The 23,892-nt window shown below is 46.1% G+C and overlaps 1 protein-coding gene across 1 annotated transcript in view; it reads right to left on the bottom strand.

Annotated features, from left to right (window-relative positions):
• Positions 1-288: 288 nt before the first annotated feature.
• MICU1 (mitochondrial calcium uptake 1) overlaps positions 289-23,892 on the bottom strand; it is a 161,956-nt gene continuing 138,352 nt past the window's right edge. The window contains exons 10-11 of the mRNA XM_056849440.1: positions 10,400-10,489; positions 289-562 (exon numbers count right to left, since the gene is read on the bottom strand). Of these exons, the coding sequence (XP_056705418.1) occupies positions 402-562; positions 10,400-10,489 (251 nt within the window). The 3' untranslated portion in view covers positions 289-401. The remainder of the gene's footprint in view (positions 563-10,399; positions 10,490-23,892) is intronic.

Genomic DNA, 23,892 nt, shown 5'->3' with positions numbered 1-23,892 from the left:
TCTTCCGAGCTCCACCGCACTCAGCCTTTTATTGGATGCAGGACTTTATTGCAGAGATCATGCGGGCAGCTGCAATGTTCAAAGCTAATTGCTGTGGTGGTCCATTTGTTTTTCTTCCTGAGAGATAAAGACAGAAAGGAAGTGGGAAGCACTGTCGAGATAAAAGCCGAAGAAGACGCCATGTGCTCAGATTTCTGCTTAGTTCTTTTAAAGGCATTTGTAGTTAACAGGGCTTGCTGGCAAGACCCCCCTTTCTTTTGTTGCAGCAATAGATGGTTGTAACTCCCTAGGAAGAGGCCTTCACCTACTGAGCATCAAAAAAGATGGCCCTCGGCATGCAGAGGCAGCTCAGCGGTATCCGTGCTTCCCCTCTGCAGGTCGCCTTCCCTCCTGGCTTGTGGTTATTGTTTGGGCATAGCAAAATCCCACGCAGTCTCCTGTGCGCATTTCCACATGGCTCTCATGAGTCGTGTGAAGCCCATGTCCTTGGGCTTCTCCAAGCCCCTCATGAGCCGCTGCTTCATAATGGCGACAAACTCCTTGTTGCTCAGCTCTCCATTCCCTAAGGGAAGAAGGAGGAGGAGGGGGAAACATGGTTAATAAGTCCGCCTTAAACATATATATTTGTTTCCGAAATCTTGGAAGGCTGCAGCCCAAAAACTTTAGGGTAGAATTAGAAAGGAGTTTGGCTTTTGTTTTGGAGCTTGTCTTTGTTGTCGCTCGGCCAGGCATTCATCCCACTTTGATATGAATGTAGTGCGCATCTTACTTATAACACCCAAAAACCACAGCAGGGCAACTGGTGGAGCTCCTAAATCACTGTGCCCCAACCTTCTGCGACTTGATGAAGAGGGTTAAAAATCGGAAGCAACAAGCAAAGCAAAGCACCAAGCAACTGCTGTTGTGTCATAGGGAAACAGAGTCTATCCTACTGTTCCCCCCCTCCCCCACCATTCACAATACCCCTCTCTGGTACAAAAGAGGTCCTTTCCAACTATCCTGTAGCCTTTTTATTCTCTGATGCAGGATTAACATTTTGAATGCACAGCAAGCATGCAAGTCTTATAACATATATCAAGAGGAAAAGCAGATAACAGGGTGATCAGACACGTGACCGAGGCTTCTCAAAGAGACAACCCAATAATCCTCAAAGAGTTGAACATATGCACGCTCCACGGAAGAGATGAGATGCAGGCATTGCAAGGTGACCTTTAAGAAAAAACCCCCATAAATTCTGTAACTTCACCAACTGAACTATAGAAAAGCCCTTTAAATCAAAGGAATAGGATGTAAATATGGAACAAGAATCACTCTACACAAAAGTTGTCTTATATGAGGCTGGGAACAGGGTCTAAGTGTTCATGCACTCTCCATCCATTTAGTTTCTTTCCATGTATCCTGCACTATTCCCTGAAGACCCGGTCTCCTTGCTATTCAGTTTATCACGCTTTGTAGTGTGTTATTCATAGCGTCTCAATACTGTAAACTCGATCAAAATCACAGAATCAACATGGAGGAACCAACTCTGATGGTGGCAAAAAAGGAACTGAGGGAAGGGGGCGCATCTCCCTTGGAACGCACGGCAGTTTTGGTGGGAAAACAAGTTGCTGAGGCTCCAAGGAGAAGGGGCGCCCCTGTGACCTTTTTAAGCTGAAGAAAACCTTCTCTGCAGCAGGCTTGATCGTGAGCAGTCCCAATGTCGGACGCGGAGGAGACCAAAGATGAAGCCTTAATCCACCATCATCAGTCTGCTGATGGTGTTTTGGATCCAATCCTGTATCAAGTACTGTATTGGGGTTACCCCCTGCTTGTTACCTTCTTCTTCATTGGCTAGTGCTCCTCAGGAAGAAGTAACTTCTAACTGGGTTGAACTTGGCAGGTGACTTAACTCACCTACACCACCTTTACTGCCTATATTTCAAGCATTCACACAGAAACTAAAGGCAGCATCCTCTTTCCATTTTTATTCTAGTGACTTCCACTCTTAGCATACAAATAAGAAATACCCTGCTTGCAATCCCGGTCTATGAAAACATTTTTATAGAGAAGGGCGGGGGAAGATACTTGTCTATTTCTATTGCAACTGAAGCACATGAAGGAGCAGGTGGCAAACACGTTATAAATATAAAGTATCAACACTGCATGTATCACCACTGGCAAGTTCTGCCCTAGCCTGACTCCTGGAAGGAAGGGCAGAGAGAGGCATCAACAGGCAGTACTACTCATACAGACGTTTGATGATCCACAGCTGCTACACAGCTGCCGCCGCCACAGCATCATACCTCTCAGCAGGGTGGTGATGGGAAGCACTACGCCTGGAAATCACGCTGCAAAATAACTTCTCCCCTTCTCCTTATACATGCATAATTCAGTTTATGGATGTGGACCAAAACAACTGCAGATTTCTTTTGCAGCATTTGTTACTCGTCAGATGTGGCAATCTCAGACCTGCTTTCGAACAAGCCCTGTTTCCTCTTTTAACAAGTCGACTTGGCTCATTGAGTTAGTTAACTCAGCTATCTTCACTGCAAATACACTTAGGTGAGAAACCGTCATGCATTCTGTGAACAGCAGGTTTCCTAATGGCCCAATCCAAAAGGCCGCTTCCTACTACCCTGAACTGGGTGTTAAAACACACAGCAACCACACGTGAAGGTCAACTCATATGCCAGAGCTGGTTCGGTGCCAACACATTTGAACAGTGTGGACTAGCACATCCTGACCGCAGAGGGAGAAACATGGGCTTATGTATACATCCTTGGTGATACCAGGCCTATCTGAACAAGCTCCAACCAACTTCCCAATACCTAAGGGCATTCAGATTACAAAGGAAGTATATACTGCCAGTGGAGCTCAGGGGTTGAACAACTTGTCAGGCAGCTCATAGTCAGCTGGGATCTGAGAAGAGACCTGCTGGAGAGCTGATTGAACTTAATTGCGGAAGGTGATTGTGGAAGCTGATTGTTGTAGATTGGGGAGGGACTGCTTTGCCTGGGGCTGACTGCTGGCTCCACCCTCTGCTGGGTGAACCTTGAACTGTGTAGGGCTTCTCCTTGCCAGGGCTCTTGCCCTGTGGCTCTTAGCCTGGGGGTCAGGTCTGGGGGACCTGAAAAAAGCTGAGAAGTTTGTACATCCTATATGTGTTAAGCTTTTTGCTTCTGCGAGCAGAGAGTCTAGTGAGGCAGTTTGTCAGGGGAGTTGTCAGGGAAGTGCAAAAAAAACCCCCTGAACTACTTCTGCAGCGGATTGCAGCAGCATGGCTGGTGAGGGAGCTGAAGCAGTGACATGCAAGGTCTATGGCATGTTTGTATTCTTACCTGAGGGTAACAGCAATTACACTTGTAGCAAGTGTAAGTTGGTAGCCCTAGTTGGGGAGAAGATTCAGGGACTGGAGGCACGCTTGGCCACACTCCATTTTGTAAGGGAGGGGGAAGAGTTCATGGACAGAACACATGAAGCACTCTTGAGAGGGCAACAGGAGGAGGAGAGAAAGGTATCTCATCTTATGGAGGAGCACCCAACACAGGAGGAGGGCTCATGGAAGACAGTAACCCACAGGATCAGGAAACTCAGGAGATATCCTGAGCCTCTAGTGCTAAGCAATCAGTTCCAGGATCTCCCCATAGATATTGATTCTGGCCTCCGGAACAAGGGCTACTCCCCCAGCCTCCCAAAGCTTGAAGGACATTTCTCCGGCCCCTGTGGATGAGAGGAATTGAGCTTCCACTCCCCAAAATAGGAGGGGTGTGCTGGTAATTGGGGATTCCCTACTGACAGGGGTAGAGGCTAAAGTGTGCCGACCTGACTTGTTGTCTCGAGAGGTATGTGGTCTACTGCGTGCAGACATCCAGGTTGTGACGGAAAAGGTAGAAAGACTCAGCAAGACCACAGATTATTATCCTTTCTTGCTAATCCATGTGGGAACAAATGATATTGCCCGGAAAAGCACAGAACGTATTAAAAGAGACTATGCGGCTCTGGGTAAAAAGGTGAAGGATCTGGGTACACAGGTTGTGTTTTTATCAATTCTTCCTGTTGAAGGTTGTGGCTTAGGAAGGGAAAGAATACCATCGAGGAGCTGGCCACAGATAGCAAAGAACACTCTTATTTCCAGTTGTTATTAACTTTCCATAATAGAGAATCTTGAAAAAGAATACCTAGAGAAATGGGGACACTTGCTCAACTGGCTGATTATTCAATTTCAAGGAATGCTGCTTGGGCCGAGAAGATCTCTAAAAGACCATAACCTTAGATTTTTCACAATTTATCACCAAGCCCTCTGTGGCACATCAGTTCTGAAATGCCTTTATCAATCCACACAGACCCACTGGTGATCTAGATACACGTACAGCATCATCTGAACAGAGTAACAATGGGATCTGACTGGTAACTAGAACAGGGCATGGGAATTCACTGCCAAGGCCCCTGGAAGATCACAGATATAGAGATTAAACAGGAGGAGATGTCCTTTGTCAGTTGCCCCTCAAGGTCTTAACCAACACGAGCAGTGGGGTTATTATATAATTGCTGAATTAAGTACAGAAGTCTGTGATTAATGGAGGACTCAAAGTTTGGCCCACAAATGTTCTCTACGTAAAAAATCAAATGCAGCCTTTAAGTCCATAAAGGCTACACAAAGCATGCCCTTTGGGTGGGCTATATACTTCTCTGCCAGGTGAGGAAGAACCAAGCAATGATCCAATGTTGAATGCCCTCTTTGGAATCCAATCTGCTCTCTCCTCAAAACACCCTCAGTCTCCAGCCATGAAACCAATTTCAGGTATAAATAAGAAGCGTAAAGTTTCCCAGTGGAGAAAAGCAAACCAATGGGACAGTAACTGCATGGATCAGACCTACATGCTTTCTTGTAAATGGGTACAATAATAGCCTGGTGCCAGGGCTCTGGAATTACACCTGTGTCATTGCTTGCAGTAAACAAGGTTGCTAATAGAAGTGCCAACTCTTCTTCTTCCACCAGCTCAGTCGAAGTGGCTGGAGGAGGTGACATGTTGTCTAATCCAGCTGGGTCTCGAAAAGAATCAACTGCAGGAGGATGAGCCCTTAAATGCTTGCTATTCAGCCTAAGCTGGCCTTGCTGAGGCCTTAACGGGGGTGGGGGCAGTCACCAATGTATTCCTGAAAACCCGTGCCATTGTAATCTGAAAATTCCCCAAGATCTCTGATTGCTGAAACTTACCTGGAACTCTTTTGGAAGAGAAGTACAAACAGACCCTCTGACAAAAAAAAAAAGGGCCACTAGGTAAGATCTCTACCCTTAACAAGTCAACCAGCAGCTCAGGAATACCTAGTAGATGAAAACTTCCAAGCTACCCTCATATCTCAAAAAGGCACGTCTCCTCTAAAGGGCTGGATTTTCAAAGTTATCACCAAATGGTCCAAAACCAACCTAGTTGGAATACATAACTTCTTAGGTGGATTCGGTCCCCCCCTTAAAAGAGGAGAACTTCAGAGCGGATTAGCACTAGCAGGTGGTTGGGGAATGGCTACCACAGAGTAGGAGGGTTTCAATGCTTTAGGATTACTAGAACAGAAGTCCCCTTCGGTTTTTTGCTTGGCTGTGGAATCAAGCTGGCAAGAAATTCTGTACAAAGGTCTGATAATGAGATCCATTTGGTCTGCCAGAATTCGAAAATATCCAAGGCCCAGAATCAAACATGAATTAATCCTCTCCAGGTGCTGGGCAGCCAAGTGAACTCCCCGCACCGAAATTAGGAGCTGACTCTGTGTCTCTGGCATCGAGGGAGCAAACGTGTTTGTAAGCATGACTGGGGAAAGAAATGATTCCATACTAATCTGTTTTGGGCTAGGATACTGCCCAACATGGCTAACTCTAGCCTGCTGGAAGAAAAAAGAGGGGAATAAAACCCAACCTGAAAACAGAAGCTGGGTACCCAAGGCTGAAACATTAAAATAGCACAATGGCATTTCCTAGGGTTGATATCTGTAACCACATACCAAACGCGTTTTGGCCTATTGGGCCTTCATCAGTGGTTAATTAAAACTCATGTTAAGCCTGCACACATTTACAGAAATAAATAAATACATATACAAACAGTTCAAACCCAACCAGGCATGTGTATAGGTTGTAAAATATATTACCAATTACTCAAACATCTGGTCAGATTGGTTCTAGTTGTAATACTAGTTAGTATATGTCATATATTATCTGTGCAGGTATCAACCTAGTAGAGCAACCTAGTCCTCCTCAGTAGTCCCAGAGTAAATAAAAATGAAGTCACAGAATCATAGAGTTGGAAGGGAGCTCCAGGGTCATCTAGCCCAACCGCCTGCACAGTGCAGGAAATTAGTCAATTCAGTTCTTTCTGTTCACTCAAAACGGAGTCACGGGTCCAGGTCAAAAAGAGCTCCTCATTTTCTCTTGTTTATCTTCCTCTTCTTCCAATGATCCACCAGGTCTCAGTCTTCCACAACAGCCTGCAGTCACCAAATACCGAGGGGCACAGAAATGACCAGGCTGAGACTGGCTTGGGCAGAACCTGGGCCCCCCTCCCCCCAATTTCAAAGTGTTAAACCGAGTGTGTGGCCGTGGTCCTTAAGATACTCTTTCTGGCAGCTTATCTGGTCCTTTTCCATGCATGGTATGGAAACCAAAGAAATACTGATTCTTACTGGTTCAGCCTCTCAAAACTACTGGTACGAATCAGCTGCAGCTGGTGGTACCTCAAGCTCCTACAGCTCTTATCAACGCCAGTACGGAGGCCGCAAGGCCAGAATGGCCTCCGACCCCAATATGTTAAAAGAAATGAAGATAAAAACTGCAGTTCACTGTAAAACAAGCAGATAAAAACATTATAGTCAGGCACAAATGTGCTTTCCTGATAAAAATAAGGCTAAAAGATAGTCCAGAGAAGGAGAAAAAAACACTTTAAAATTGAGCCAACACTCAGAATGCGCCCACCAGGTACGAAGCACCGGAAGCTCCCTGTCATTAGTTTCTAAAACTTCAATAGAGTTGTGCTATCTAACAACGACAATTTTGAACGCCTTCCCCACCGTACAAGCAGCCTTTTGAGAATTTGGATGGACTTAAATTTGAAAAGCGATTACTGCGAGTTTGAATGAAGGCTACTCGCACAATGATGTCTCAGGTTCTTTCAGAAACTGTAATCTTTGCCTCCCTACTGTCCCTATGTAAATATATCATGTGCGGCTCTCTCTACCTCTTGGAAATGGAAGAATTAACAAGATGGAAATCAGAACCTATGGGTGAGCTTTCACCAAAGAAAAGTGTCACAGGACAACAATGATGTGCGTTTATTAAAATTGAAGGTAGGAAATGGCACACACACAAGCAGGGGAGACTCTACCGGTACCCAAGTAACTGAATACGAAGCCATCTTAAAAACCTCTACTAAATATGTTAATTTCTCTATTCTCCTATGCTGGAAATCATTCTTTGGATAAGTTTTACCTGGAGACAGTTTCCAGGGGAAAGATAGAATGCAAAACACTGACGCACCAAAGGGGATGTTACCAACAAGACAGGCCCGTTATACGTTGTTTTTGTTTTCCAGTTGATCTGCTCAGGAGCCAGGGGGGCTTTGAAGTCCCACTCCAATTTACTAGCAATTGTGCAGGTATGTTTGCTCCCCCCCCAAAAAAACCTCTTGACAGGGAAAGAAGAGGCAATTTGTGCCAACCCCAATCCCAGTGCTTTTTGCTCGACAATTGGAGCTTCACCTAAGAGGCAACCTGTCTTTTCCAAATTACTTCTTTGTGGTAAATGGTCCCTTGCTCATTCCCTAGACACAAATCAAAGAATGCATGATGGAAGTGAGAAATGCAAAAACCATTCTGAGAAGCTTAGCCAACACTGTGCCCTTTAAGACCAACTCTCCAGTATTTTATTTGCCCACATTTATACTCTGCCCTTCTACCTAAGTATCCAGGGCAGATTGCAAAGGTTTAAATGTTTAATATGCAAAATTAAATAACTAGACAACTCTCTGCAGCTTCTGCTTAAACCAAGACACTGTAATGCTTACTCTGTTCTATTAACAAGGCAGATTTAATACAATCCATTTCCTCTGACTGCATAAGAATTTGAATCTTCTCTCAACAACTTTCAGGCCTTTTATGCATGGCTGTTGCCCCCACAGTCACCCCTCCACGACTTCGGGTCTTCGTTTTGATTATGCATGCCGTTTCCGACCATCAGAGGTTGCCTCGCTCTCCCCCTGCGTTTCCCTGCATTTTCAAATTCGAAATAAAACAGGTCCCTGAAAATGCGGGAAAAACGCGGGGAAAAGCAGAGGAAGTGCGAGGCGACCTCTGATGGTCGGAAACGGCATGCATAATCAAATAAACGACCCAAAGTCGTCGGAGGGGTGACAGCGAGGGTAACAGCCGTGCATAAAAGGTCCCAGTCACGTGCAAGTAAAATGCTGTGTTTCTTTCAGAGGATGATATTGCAAAGTCCTCACATAAGGATCTTTCCCACTCCCTCTCTCCCAGCACCCCTTGCCTTAGCTCTTTAACATGTCAGAATTAAGAAACACTTCCAGATTCAAACTGTAAAAAAGCAAGACATCAGAAATGTCTTTATAATGACGAAGCAGGTTACAGGTTCCTCTAAGAACACTGTCTCTACTTGAGGTGAGACTGCTACAAAGCTTGCAAAGCCACCATGACCTGAAAAATATGCTTAAAAATCTCCCCCCCCTCCTTTATACTTTGTAATAGCTGGCCTGATAAAGAATTCTGGGGAACTTGGAAGACGGCACACTTCTGCGTATCACTGAGTTGGTCCTAATAAACGTATTACATAGATTGTAGTCCTGGCTTTCAGGAAGGAAACAGACATCCCCGTTTGTCTTAAGCATCTGATAATAAGTGACGTATTGTTTCCTCAGCATCGACATTCTCTTGCCAGCTGCTGATCAATCAAAACAAAAACTATAAACTAGAAAGCCTTCCACAATATTATAAACTAGACCTTTCCAATTTCCTAGTGTTCCTCAGGTATTTCTCTAGTTGACCCCTGGAGCTTGTTGACAGAACCAACATTTATTACTTCTGCGGTACAAAATCTAGAAGCGAAAAACACCTTAGCAGGGCATTAAGTGATTGGAGCCCTTCTAGCTACCTCTGCCCATCTCCTAAGTATATCTGGCTAAGTGAAGCTGAATAACATTATCTGCTTCAGGCATACCGTTCAGATTGCAGAGCAATTTCTTTGCACAAACCGCCAAGAATCTCCCAAGCTGGCAAATTGAAAGCACTTCTCTTCACCTTAAGCAGAAAAGGTTTGGAGTGCTGGGGAGGAAATTATGCAGGCATTAAACTAAGGGCATATGATTGGATGAAGCATGAGGGGGCATATTTTGTGTAGAGACACATGCCTTGAGTCATTGCTGTCACTGGCTAGGCTAAGCTGATGATGCAGACAGGTGAGCAGGAGAGACCTTAGCTACAAAGAGTGTAGAAGGAAAGGGAGAAGACGGTGAAGCGACTAACAGGAAGGCAGTGGAAGTGGTGAGAGCCCAGAGAGAAAAGGGCAATGGGCGATGGGGGAAGGGCTATTACAGGGATGGAAACAGTCCAGGAGATGCAAAGAAGCCTAAGAAAGATGGCAGCCAAGCTTTAGCCTAGGATTCTGGAAAGCTTAGGTAAGCCAAAACTTCTGACTCTCTACAGACGGAACAACTTAATCTGCCTTTATAAGCTTCACAGGAAAGCTAGAACAATATTTATTATACAGCTTTTGATCTCTCCCTCCACTCCCAACTTTGACGTTGGGAAGCAGTCTTATAAATAACTGAAACAATATGGCAGTATAAAGCATTTCAGGAGATAATGCAAGCAAGGAAGTGGGTAAACGTTGATCCTGATATCCCCAATGCTAGGGGGCAGAGGAAACACCTGCTCTTCACATGAGCCAGGTGATGGGGTGAGTGCTTGGTTGCTAGGATAGCGACTGGCAGGGAAAACTATACTTAAATGGCATCATTAGACAGCAATAGTACATGACCAAAGTCCCCCCCCCCACATGGGAAAGGGAACTATGGAACTAACGGAAGGGGACACAAGTCTTTTTCTAGGCAGGCCGCAAGGAGTACTTGGCATGCCACCCATATTACCCGCTCTAAATGGTGCAACGGTGAAACAAAATGCAAACTGAAGCATTACTGAGTTTCACACGAAATCACCAGCAGGGTCATTGGGGTGCTCTAACGGACATAGTGCTTCCACAGGGACACAAGTGAAGAAAGTTTGTATTCTGATTCTGAATGCTTAATATCAGGAATGCAGTCGCTGTAGACAAACCAAGTGACTACTTTGCTTTATCTTTTTTTTTTATAAGAGCTACAAGGTGAGAAAAAAGGGACAATATTACGTGGAAACTGACAGCACTTACCATCGCAGTCAAAAAGAGCAAAAACCACGTCACACACGTGGTCTGACAGCTCCACTTTCGCCACTGTCTTGGCAACCTGCTGCATAGTGTCTGAAAGAAAAATGAGGATTCAGTGTAAGTCCGATGTCAATATGGTGCGGGAGATTAAAGAACACACTCCTGATACCTGTGGCCAGCATCGCAGGCTGGATCTCCTGCCTACGGCTCGCCCACCTGCCATTTCCCCCTGAAGCAAGAATTGCTTCTAATTTTAAACTCTCCGAGCTATCAGCCATGCAAAGGGTGCTTGAAACCAGCATGTAATTTCTCACTCTCCTGTGGGCCAACCTCTCAGAGAAATTAATGGAGATTCAGTGATGTATCCACCGTTACTCCCATTTGTTTTACTGGAGGTTGAACAAGAGATTATCACAATGGCTTGTGTGCTTTAACAGTTTTTTAAACATGCAGTTACCATAGAAGGAACAATACATTATAATCCACCTCAGCAATACGCAGCTATGTATGAAGGAGGAACAGAACATAATAAATCCCTATTAATTATCAGCAAAGACACCCGTTCTAAATCAACATTTTTACACACACACACACACACACACACACACACACACACACACACACACATGTAGTTGCTCTGCTTCTCACAAGACAGACTTCTTTTTTATGGAAAATTTTAGAGCCTGATGCCAGCGGAGAGAATTTCACCCCAAGCATTCAACGTACAATAACGAAAGTGAGAAACGATGGCCGTTTCCGTACCAACTTTAAAAAATGTTTAATGAAACAGTATATTTATTCTTGGCCGCACCATTTCCCCTCCGTTTGGGATTGGAGCCGTCTCGCAATCGTTATATCCCCGTTGTATCAACAGTTATTCAGCCGAGTTTTCCTTTACTTTGTTTCCAACACAACTCCCCCCGAGGTGCGGACCTGTTTGGGACCGCATTTGTTTCTCCACCCTTCCCTTGTGCATGCCCACTTCTCCCTCCTGTTTCCCCTCCCCTCCAGTCAGCCATTTCCAAGCGTTGCCCAGCATTTTAATTTTTGGGGGAAATGCATTAGAACTAATGATGCAACGGAATAACGAAGTAAAGAAATAAAAAAATTAGAGTGTTTGAGCATTTGAATCCCCCTCCTGTTTATTTGCACATTGCTTTGTGTATTATTATGTGTGTGTAGAGCATCAAAGGGGTGGGGTAGGGTACAAGGCACACACACGGTGCCTCATCCAGATTGTGTGTGTGTGTGGGGGGGGAGATAGCATCCCCCCCTTTATATTCCTTTTAAGGCTCAGGGGAGCTGAGGTGAGAGCAAGGAAGAGGAGGAGGACCGTGTGCTGACTCGGCTCCCCCACTGGCCTCTGCTGCCATTACGACGGCGCTGAAGTCAGCCTGCCTGCCAGCCCACCCAGCTAGGTAGTTAACGGCTGCTAGTCTCCACAGCTGAGGCAGGCAGGCGGGGTAGACAGGCACGCGCACTCCCTCTAACATCTCTCTCCTCTCGCTCTTTTTTACATTTGCACAATCACAAACACACTTCAGAAAAGGATCTGAGTGTGCATGGGCCTCGAGCATGCATGCGCTAGGGGGGATTTAAGCTGGGGAGAGCCGGATCCTCTCTATTAAAAATTATTGCTGGCTTGCTTGCTTGATGAACTTAAAAAAAAAAGGAAGCCAGGCCCGGCAACCAATCAGAGGGCACCATTGCTGCAACGCATGCTCATAAACCAAAAAAACTGGGCAGGGGGAAGCAACCACAACGTAATGAATGACGCCACGCTCCCACACGTTCTTTTTTGGAAAAGTGCAGACAGACTACCAAAGTCTTTGGGTAGAATGCATACAACATCATGCAGACAGAAATTTTGAAAATGCAGCCAAACCTCTCAGGTTGACCACAAGGATACATTGCTGTAGGGGAGCGGTGCGGAAACAGCCTACATTAAACTATATTAAAGGATATACATTCAGTTCTTGCTGGACCCCACTGAGAAGGAATCAAAGCATTCTCTAAAGAAAAGAATGCAACAAAGAAACCGAATTCATAATAATATTTGGCACTAAGCATGATCTTTCCCCTACAGGGGAGAGATTTCTAATAACCAGAGAGCTAACATATCCAAAGATGGACAAGTATCTTCACAAACAAATGTTCCAGGGAAAATTGATGGAGAAAGAAAGTTAGGGTAAATGTTCAGTCAGGGGCATTAAACATTTCAAGTCATTTCTCTTCATCATCTACAAAACAAGATGGCCTATCTAAAGCCCTGCCTGTGCCTCCATTCTGAATCTACCCTACACTAATTTGCCACTAACGCTGACTTCAGACAATGGGACCTAAGACCTTAGAGAGTTCTGCTCTAGAATTCTACCTAGGCAGGAACAAGGAGATGCCTGATAAGCTTCCCCTTGCCTTTTCCAAGAGGAAAGAAGTTAATTAATTGACAGATTCTCATGCTGTAGCACCCTGACCTGGATGGCCCAGGCTAGCCTGATCTCGTCAGATCTCAGAAGCTAAGCAGGGTTGGACCTGGTTAGTATTTGGATGGGAGGCCACCAAGGAAGTCCAGGGTTGCTATGCAGAGGAAGGCACTGGCAAACCACCTCTGTTAGTCTCTTGCCATGAAAACCCCAAAAAGGGGTCGCCATAAGTCGGCTGCGACTTGACGGCACTTTACACACACACGCACACGCTGTAGAATCAGGGAGATGTTCACACGATGTGTGGTTTTCTCTAGTGCTGTGAGATGGGGTCTTCCTGATTAATTTGTTCTCTTCTTCCTGCCGTGAGAAAAACAGAAGGAATGCCGTGCGGGATTCCCTTTGGAAATGCTTATTAAGGGTTATAGTTACTCCATTTGCTCTCCTATGACTGTCATTAGTTTCCTTCCACCCACACCTGCGCTAAAGAGGCCGATGGAAATACTGCAGATCTCATCAAAATGAAAGGCAAAGTCCTGCAGAGCCAACTGTCACCTATTCCCTTGGATTCCTTCCTGTTCAGTGGTGCAAAGCAGGCCAATGTCTTGCTAGAGGTTAACGACCTGAAGAATGGCCCCCTTCATTAGCAAAGAGACAAAGCAACTTGGCAATCAACGTAACTGAGCCCCCCTTGACTGGCTAAGACATTGACCTGTGAACATTTCAAAGCACAGAAACTGAAAAGCAATACACAACACCACGTAGGTTTTATCCCAGATTTTGTTTTCCTGGTAGAACTGCTGATCTCTCAAAACGTAAGAAAAATTATAATGACTCTGAAGATATGGTTCAGCGTGTAACACGTAAGAACATAAGAAAAGCCATGCTGGATCAGACCAAGGCCCATCAAGTCCAGCAGTCTGTTCACACAGTGGCCAACCAGGTGCCTCTAGGAAGCCCACAGACAAGACAATTGCAGCAGCATTATCCAATCCCCCTCACTACTCCCTCCCCATGTTCCTTTCTTATTCCAGTAATCTTGTGGATGAGAGCATGAAATTATACATCTCCCCTGTCTGTATGTGGAGGGAGAACATGGCCTTGTCTCTTTTTAGGGGGAGAGATCATTCTAAAGTTGTGAGTGAGGCACCCATTAAGAGTACTTTGTATGTACTTTAGCAACCTCAGTTTGGTTTACTATACCTATTTGTCTTCCCAATCTTTGTAGTCTTTAGAATTTTCCTGTATGTTCTGTATCTTATATATAGATTTGTATTTTATGTATCTATCATTATGTATTAAAATAAAAATATACGCCAAAAATAGTATTTTTCTATGTACCCTAAGAGAGCATTCTTTGACAAGGGCTAAAAAGGCACTGTACTACTGTTTTGGATATACCCAACTGAAGCCACATGGGACTTTGAATCCTACCCAGACAACAATAGAGTGCCAGTACACTGCATACACACCTGCAAGGATGAGATGGAGCAAGAGAGGTGGCCAACAAATGGTCAGCCCATGAGCTGAGGAGCACTGATTGCCATTAACAATGCACTGCGAAGCGGTAAGCTATGGAAAGAGCTGGGCAACTGCCAGGTTGCCAGGATAGCATTTGCACAATTAGCAAGACTGCCAGTGAGGGGGAGCTCACCACCTCCCTAGGTAGCTGATTCCACTGTTGAACAACTCTTACTGTAAAAAAGTTGTTCCTAATATCCAGCCGTTATCTTTCCGCCGTTACGTTAAACCCATTATTGCGAGTCTTTTCCTCTGCTGCCAACAGGAACGGCTCCCTGCCCTCCTCTAAGTGACAGCCCTTCAAATACTTAGAGAGAGCAATCATGCTCCCCCAACCTTCTCTTCTCCAGACCAAACATTCCCGACTCCCTCAGCTTTTCCTCATAGGGCTTGGTCTCCAGGCCCCGATCATCCTCGTAGCTCTCCTCTGCACCCGCTCAGTTCTGTTCACATCTGTTTTGAAGTGAGGCCTCCAGAACTGCACACAATACTCCAGATGCGGCCTGACCAATGCAGTGTACAGCGGAGCTATGACATCTTGTGATTTGAATGTTAAGCCTCTGTTGATGTCATCCTCCTCCCAAGCCACTTCCATGGTTCCCATCCCCCCTTTTGCTCTGATGTTTCTGGGACCTGCTTTGATCTGCTGCTTCTGGAGAAATATTGTGGTCAAGGCAGGATTTCCCGCAGTGTAGACAGGAAGGTGCAGAACCTTCCCACACACATCCAACACCACTTTCCTCTTGTCATTCCCTCAGGCCTGCCTTTTCTGTTGCATTTGCAAGCAACAATAAGCCCACAATGTGGAAAAGTCCCCATCTGGATCAGCGTGGTACCTGAACATTTTTTTTTATACGATGGGACCTTCTCTTGGAACACTCATGCACATTTGAGAAGTAATAATAATAATATATGCTGATTTTCTCTACTAGTTAAGGAAGAAGCAGACCGGCTTACAACCACCTTCCCTTCCCCTCCCCACAACAGACACCCTGTGAGGTAGGTGGGGATGAGAAAGCTGTGACTAGCCCAAGGTCACCCAACTGGGTTCATGTGTAGGAGTGGGGAAACCAATCCCGTTCACCAAATTAGCCTCTGCAGCTCGTGTGTAGGAGTGGGGAATCAAACCCAGTTCTCCAGATCAGACTCCACCGCTCCAAACCACTAAACCACGCTGGCTCTCTAAATCCTGAGAGCCCTACTCTGTGACCCTGTAAAGCTTCCCCAGTGCTTCAGAAGAAGGTAAATGAGCAGCATTCCTGCGACCCGCTATGAAACAGCAGCGTTTTTCTTGTTTAGCTGAAAGCTGGGGAAAGCCCAAAGGTACTCGGAAGGCTGCGTTTTACCAGATTGTAGCCTTTTTGTTTTTAATCTACAGAGGCGCACAATCTTAATGCTCTAAATATTTCCTCTGCAAGCACAGGCAAAGCACAGAAAACGTTCCGCAGCACATCTCCTGCACTCTCTGCACCATATGCCTGATGTATCTATGAATGCCTTCTAATCGCGCTGGGAGCCCTGAGTGGGCAGGGAGTGTCGAAATTTATTCTAAGAAGTGAGAAGAAAAAAACCCCCAACCCTAGTTCCCAAGTAGTTTCTGTGGAAAATCTGGCTCAGTTGGGCTAAACAATTCTGAATCATTATTTTGCCAAGCGAACAGCAGGGGGACCTCATTATGTGTAACCAACGCTCACACAAAGACACATGGCAAATTATACCGCATCGCTCAAAGTTTCAAGGAGAAAACAAGCATAGATGCATCGAGGGAAAACACCAAGTCCATTTATGGCATGCTAGTGCTTTAAGCTTTTAAAGATTATAAAACTTGCACACCTGTTGTAGTCAGGGGGGAATCCCCCCCCCCAACAACAGGCGGTTCATTCGAATGATTCCCTCTAGGCATAAATTACACTTGGGGAGATGCAAGGCATTTGACTTGATAATAAACAGTAATTCCAGCTAATGGGATGTGCTGGATGAAGGCAACCATTAGCCCCACACGAAAAAGGTCCCCCCACCCCCCCAAAAGCCTTTTGTGGCAGTGGAGTTGGGTTTCCCACCTCCAACTTTTAAAGGGGAGGCAAGCCAATCAAGCGCAGGGTTTTTGCATCTATCACCATGCCACACTGTATTAGCCACGGTTCACCTTCCTATTCAAGTTGGTAAGGACATGCTTAATGAACGACACATGCAAAACGTGTTGATGTTGCGCCTTCCAAAACTACCTCTAGAGAACCCAGGCCAAAAAAACAACACACACACCGTGCGGCTGTCTTGCTGTTAATGAATCTTGGGTCAAATTGACCCAAAACAGATGGGACGAGCCCACCTCTGAATAATGCTGTTGATTATCCATAATCCACAGCTAATAACCTGGCACAGAATTGCTACTGCCTCTCTTGAAATGGCTTTCACAGCCATCCTCTGTAAGACCTAGCAATTCAGTTTTAATGTGCCAAGAAGTCGTCACCTTGATGAAAACCAGGCTGAACAAACTGATCAGAATCACAAGAACTTCATTTACCAAATGATGATGGATTCTCGTTTGTTGAAGCTTGTGCACCAGTCAAACTGTTAACGTTTAAAGGTGCCATTCTTTAAGAATCTCACTGTCTTTCTTCTACACAAGCAGCTGACACTCAAGCACCAAAGAAAGTATAGGGAAATTGCAGTGTCCATTATATGGGCTAGCATCATAGGCTCACACAAAGGACTTCAGCTGGTCCAGCAGAATTTTCGACGCTTTACTTGGAGCAAGTGGACTCTCATGTCATGTCATAAACTGCTTTTGAGACACCCCTTGGTTTCACAGGAATAATTTACTTCATTTGTACCCCTGCTTTAATCTCCCAAGATCTCCTGGGATTACAACTGATGTCCAGGTGACAAAAAACAGTTCTCCTGGAGAAAATGGCTGCTTTGGAGGGTGGAGTCTATGGCAATATACCTTGCTAAGGTCCCTCCCCAGGATTCACCCCCAGATCTCCCGGTATTTCCTAACCCAGAGCTGGCAATCTTACCTAGCTGTGAGACAGGTTAGGCCAGTGATGGCGAACCTTTTACAGACCTAGTGCCCAAACTGCAACCCAAAACCCACTTATTTATCGCAAAGTGCCAACACGGCAATTTAACCTGAATATGGTTTCCAGGCCAGGAAATTCCTGGAGATCTGGGGGACAGTGGAGTTTGGGGAGGGATTTCAGCGGGGTATAATGCCATAGAGTCCACCCACCAAAGCTGCCATTTTCTCCAGGGGAACTGATCTGTGTAGAGCGGCGGTCGGTTGTAATCCCGGGAGATTCCCAGGCCCCAACTGGAGGTTGGTAATCGTGTGTGTGTGTGTTAATCAAAGTCCTCCAAAAAGTCCTATCTTTGGCAATCATACCAGCGGAGGAATCCCTGCAATAGCGGGAAAGGTGACGTCGCAGTGTTACCTCAGGATCGCCCACTTACTGCAACCTCGGGGAAGTTGGCCAGGCCGCACAAGCAGCAGCAGTTCTGGGTGAGAAGCGAGGGCGGAGGTTGCCCCGGCGGGACTCCTCCTCCGAGGGCAGGGCTGGGGGCCGTGCAGGCAGTTGGAGCCAGCTCCAGTCCCGCCTCCGCTCGCGCCGTGCGGGACAGACGCTGGCGGCTCAAAGCAGGAGCGGCGCAGCGGCTCCCACTCGAGGAGAGCCCGGACCCGCCGCCAGCCATCCCGGCCAGTCCCGGCGCCTGGGGGGCGGCCGCAGCAAGGTCGCCCTGCACTGCAGAGGGGGAGAGAGAGGGAAGCTCACAGGTGCCCTGGCATTGGCGAGAGGACCCGGGGAGCTCAACTTTCTCCCCCCCACCCCTCCCCTCGTGGCTCCCAAAAGGAGAGAGGCTGCCCGGTGCAACAGCCGGGGCTGTGGGTAGGGTTCGCCACCATGAGGCGGCTTGGGGGATCTCTCCCACCACCTCTCCTGCTGCTGCTTTTCTGTGCTGGGGCAACGGCACGCGTGCCCACAGAGAGGGCTCTGAGTGCTCCCTCTGGCACGCGTGCCATAGGTTCGCCACCACTGGCTTAGGCTGAGCGTGTGTGACTGGCCCAAGGTCACCCAGCAAGCTTCCAGGTGGAGGTTTAAACCTGCGTTTTCCAGAGCTAGTATGACCCTCCAACCATTACATGCTGTTTGAGAGAAAATAGCCTAAAACCTCTCCGGGTTCTTTATTTAAAACATTTCTACCCCACTGTTTTGGAAACTCAATATGACTTACAAGGCAGCAATTATGACATATTACAAAAACAAGTCTAAAGAGATGTCCAATTTGGCCATATTCAGAATTCACCAAATCCTGCTATATTCAGAGTACTTCCTAATTCAATGTTATAATTCTGGATATTTGGAATTCTACAAAAAGCAGGCTGGGCTGCCAAGGAAATGAAAATTAAATATGTTCTCCAGACAGCCTGGCACCAAGAGTGGTTTGGGCAAGGAGCCAAGTGCCCTCTGATGGATGTTGGTGTGGTTTTGCTGGGGGTAAAAGCACATCCTTTGATTTATGCCTGCCTGCACTTAGGGAATCCTGAAGCAGGCACAGACAACAGAAAGTACTTCCACATTGATCCTTGTCCATGGAGAAAAAGGCCTTGCTGCTTTGCAGTTCCTCTGCTGTCCTGGGACTACTTTCTCTTGATGAAATAGCTGCCTGCTGAATCTGGCCTTTCGATGTCCCATTCAAAGCACCTCATCCTTCACTGGCTTCCCACTGTTCAACCCCTTAATGCTCTATATCTAGGAATCAGATTTAGGATTTTTGGATTCACAGATTAATTAGACTGTAGATCAAAATAAAAAAATATATATATATATATATTTCGCTTAGGCCTCTTTTCCCCTGACCTGGATGGCTCAGGCTAGCCTGATCTCGTCAGATCTCAGAGGCTAAGCAGGGTAGGCCTTGGTTAGTAATTGGATGGGAGACCACCAAGGAATACCAGGGTTGCTGTGCAGAGGAAGGCACTGGCAAACCACCCCTGTTAGTCTCTTGCCATGAAAACCCCACAAAAGGGGTCGCCATAAGTCGGCTGCGACTTGACGGCACTTCACACACACACACAGGTCTCTTTTCACAGTATTTTAAGGCATAAGAATAAGGTTTAGATAGTAGGTATATAGCCAATGTGGTGTAGTGGTTAAGAGTGGCGGACTCTAATCTAGAGAACCGGGTTCAATTATCCACTCCACATGAACTCTAATCTGGTGAACCGAGTTCGATTCCCCATGCCTGCACATGAGGGGCGGACTCTAATCTGGAGAACCGGGTTGGTTTCCCTACTGCTACACAAGAAGCCAGCTGCGTGACCTTGGGTTAGTCACAGTTATCTCTGAACTCTCTCAGCCCCACCTACCTCACAAGGTGCCTGTTGTGTGTGTGTGTGTGTGTGTGTGGGATGGGGGGAGGCGATTGCAAGCCGCTTTGTGACTCCTTCCAGTACAGAAAAGAAGGGTATAAAAACCAACTCTTCTTCTTCAGGCTGATGAAGACTTATAGGTAACTCAAAAGTTGAGCATGGTTTTGCAATGCACATGAGTTTGTGATATTTTGGTAGGCTCTAATAAAATGAATGGTTTGGGGAACAAAACTGAGAGTTGCCCTCCCCACTTATGAAATATACTTGTTGCTACTAATGGGCAAGGTGCCCCCAACACCAACCTAACAAGCCTGTTGTGCAAATGAGTGCAAAGGTGTTTTTTTTTAAAGCTATTTCTGATCTATGAACAGACTAAGGATAACTTGTACAGAACATGTGCACAATATTAAATAATATTAAAACGTAGAAACCAACCCCGTCATGGCAGAGTAGTCCCCATCCAAAAAAGTGAGAGCCATAGCTGAGATACCATGGTGAGATCACAAGAACAGAGAGAGAAAACACTCGAAGAGCAGGCAAGTCACTTGAAGAGACCATGCATTTGCATAGATAGACTGTATCAAACACAACAGACCTTTTGGGCTTGACTATAGGTTGATTCAGACACACAAAGATTCCAAGGCACAAGCTTTGCTCCATGGTCGTGACTTGGGTTGCTGGGTCAAGGGAACTGCCAATCACTTGTCTTCTAGTGCAATTCACTCAGGGTTCTTTTGCAGGTCCTGAACGGGGGACTGAAAGAGTTCACCTTGTGCATCTCCAGTGAGCTCTGGCCCAATGAGGCAACCCAGGCATATCCAAAAAGGAAGCCTTTTAAGAAACAATCAGCCAAAGCCTGACCCTTATTAAAAGCTCCGTCCAGGTTAGGGTTGCTCAATAGCACAGAGAGGCAGAGACAGTGTGCGTGCGTGTCTCTCTGCTCCTCCCAGTGAGACAGCATATTTGCCTTGCCTTTAACACAGCTCTTGCCAAATTCAGCGGCGGCAGCAGCGCATTACCTCGAAATACACCTGGTTTCATCCCCTGCTGATTTATTTCATATTAATGGAAATGTGTGGGAGGGAATAAAACACACTGAACTCTTATGCAGCCAAGGAAACTTCACTGCTATGGGGCATATTTTAGTAGCTCTACATTTCTGCAGGCATAAAATTAAAATCTCTAATGTATAAGCAAAACGAGCAGTGAAATGAATTGCTGAAGTGACGAATGGAGGCAGCAGCCCTTGGAGTATAGCCGTGTTACTGCCTTGATGCAAAAACCCTTTCCTAAGCAGTTATGTCAAGGGTGATCCAATCTAGACCATCATTCTTTCTACTAAAATATATGTAAAAAAAGAAAGGGGGGTAGGCTGAGAATTGAAATAGTTCCAACTGTGCAACAGTCCTAAATAATGGGCTTAAGATCATTCTAAAAACAGTTAATGAATTTTTTACAATTGCAAAGCTCTCTTCAAGGTCAAAGAGGCAGGTAGGCAGGGAAACGCTCAATATTATACTGTACACAGTTTTGTATAAGATGATAATATTTGAATATATTTAAATACCCTTCCCCCTACTAGCTTTATTCTAAAATTTTAGGAAGTGTGCCATGCATACCGATTAGCCAAGGTATTCTGGGTAGCTAAAAGCTTTCAGCCAAGGTCACTGTCTGAACTCTCTCGGTATAAAAATTAAATTACCTCCAATACCTGAGAAAGATCCTATTCATATAAGTGATGCTCAGTAGTCAAAGAAATATAGTTCTTATTCAGAAGTGTAATTCAAAAGGATAATAGAGGCAAAATGCAGATGTTAATGGCATACATCTCTCTCTTGTAATACACATGGCATAATGGCATTATCCTATCAGCACCCTAGAATTATTGTGCATATAAAAAGGAGAGGATTATAATGTCAGCTGATTTGGTCACCACTGTGGAGAAAGGCATAAATGAAATAAATAAGTAAAAAATATGGCTGAAGATGGGAGGCAGATAAAAGGTAGGTTGGTAAATGGCTGAGGTGAGAATGAGGCAGGAAAAGGGGAGAGGATATAGGGGTTGCCAGGAGGAGGGAAAGAGGAAATAGTGTGGGGAGGGGGATTCAGGGGAAAAGGAGGTGCCACCCCACACACCATTGAGGGCTCCTTTCCATGCAAGTGGGCCTGGCTCAGTGGCTGGCACCCCACAACTGGGCCACAGTTTTCCTAGTTAAAGACTGCCCGGGGAGGGGGGAGCTTAAAACAGCAGGGCAGATAAAAGTAGGTTGGCTGTTGGGTGGGAAAGAGATAAGAATTACCAACTCCAGGTTAGGAAATACCTGGAGATTTGGGGGTGGAACATGGGGAGGGTGGAGTTTGAGGAGGGGAGAGGTCTCAGTAGGGTATAATGCCACAGACTCCACCCTCCAAAGCAGCATTTCCTCCATGGGAAAAACAGAGTTGCACTTACCTGTAACTTACCTGTTCATTGAGTGGTTTTCTGTGCAGGCACACATGGGAATGTGCATGTGCAGACCAGCCATGGAGAAAGATTTTCTAGCTTCCAGAACTATTGGCTCCTCAGAGTGCTTCCCTCCCCCTAGCTTAGTGCTGCATTTCCCTGCCCAAACAGATACCTGACTAGGGGGGAGAGAGCGCTCTTCCCTCAGTTCTCCTACTTGCCGCCGTGGAGAAATCGATCGACCAAAAGGAAACCTTAGCATCCCACAGCGGGGAAGGAGGGAGGGATGTGTGCCTGCACAGAAGACAACTCGATAAACAACAGTTACAGGTAAGTGCAACTCTGTTTTTCACCTCTGTGTCTTCTGTGCACTCCCACATGGGAGAGTAGCAAGCTCTCTTACTGAGGTGTATGTGGGACCTTTCAGTGAAAAAGTTACTATAGCCCTGCTCTCCCCACAGCTGCTTCTCTTTCAGAGTCCACATCCATTGAGTAGTTTGGTGGAGTAGACCCTGTTGCCGCCCTACAGATATCCCGAAGGATGACCCTGGAATGGAAGGCAGCAGAGGCAGCCTGCAACCTGGTGGGATGGGCCTTGTCCCGAAGAGGGCACTCTACCCTCGCCCTCTCATACACCAACTCAGAATTAGAACTGATCCCTAGATGACACAGACCAATACCCCAGGAGAATATGACCGCTCTGGAGGTTGGATTCTATGGCATTGCACCCTGCAGAGGTCACTTCATTCCCCAAACCTCACCCCCCCCCAGGCTACACCTCCCAAATCTCCAGGAATTTCCCTACCTGGCAACCCTGATCTCTGTGGCTGGGAGATCTGTTGTGATTCCAGGAGATCTCCAGGCCCCACCTAGAGTTTGGCAACCCTAGAAGGAGAGAAGGGCTGCTCTGTCTGGAGATGTCTCTTGGAAAGAGGAGCTAAAGGATCCAAAGTTTGGAAAGGTATCAGGGTTCTCTGCTTACTAAAGGGAGATGAGATGGGTGGTGAATTGTGACTGCCCTGACCTGCCAGCGGACCTAAAACCCACGTGCGGAAAAGTGAACGGTGGGAGGCAGAGTAGTTTGGTCAAAGGGCCCTTCATTCCCATCCCCAGCACAAGGCCCCCAGCACAGGAACGCCTGCAGTTTCCCCGTCCTTCACTCCCTCTAACAAGAGGTGGTTTGAGGGGGGAGGGAACCACCTGCCAACTGCAAGCCCTACCGGGCAACGGCCTTGCTCGTCTTCATGGAACATGGGGTGAGCATCACACTGAGGAATGATGCCTGGAAGAGCCACACGTGCCTCCCGAGCCGCTGAGTAAGTATCAAATTCAAATACCTTTATTGGCATAGTATAGTTTGTAAAAATAGATAAAGGAATAAAAGAAATATATATTTTTTAAAAATAGAGTCTAAGTATAATTCAATCCTTGGTGATGTGGTCCTTCTTCAGACTGAGTTCCCATTGATTGGCCGCTATCATCAGGAATCTTGCCACGTTTTCAGTGATCTGTGAATCACGATCGGCTAATAGTTTGTAAAGCGTTTTTCTGCTGTTTAGAGAAGAGTACGGGACTAGAGGTTTTATAAGGTTTGAGTAAGTGTCACTCCTCTAGCCACCCAGGCTCTCAGTGGCAATCCAATTACGTTGTTAATGGAGTAAGTTTTCACTAATTATTTGGACTTATTCTGCTGAGGCTTCACTTCCCTCCCTAGGCTTCCGCGTTGTGTCATTTGACT

The sequence above is a fragment of the Euleptes europaea genome, chromosome 5 (assembly GCF_029931775.1).
Source record: "Euleptes europaea isolate rEulEur1 chromosome 5, rEulEur1.hap1, whole genome shotgun sequence".
Taxonomy (NCBI): Eukaryota; Metazoa; Chordata; class Lepidosauria; order Squamata; family Sphaerodactylidae; genus Euleptes; species Euleptes europaea.
The sequence above is the reverse complement of the archived record's forward strand: the minus strand, read 5'-3'. Positions and strand labels throughout refer to the sequence as shown.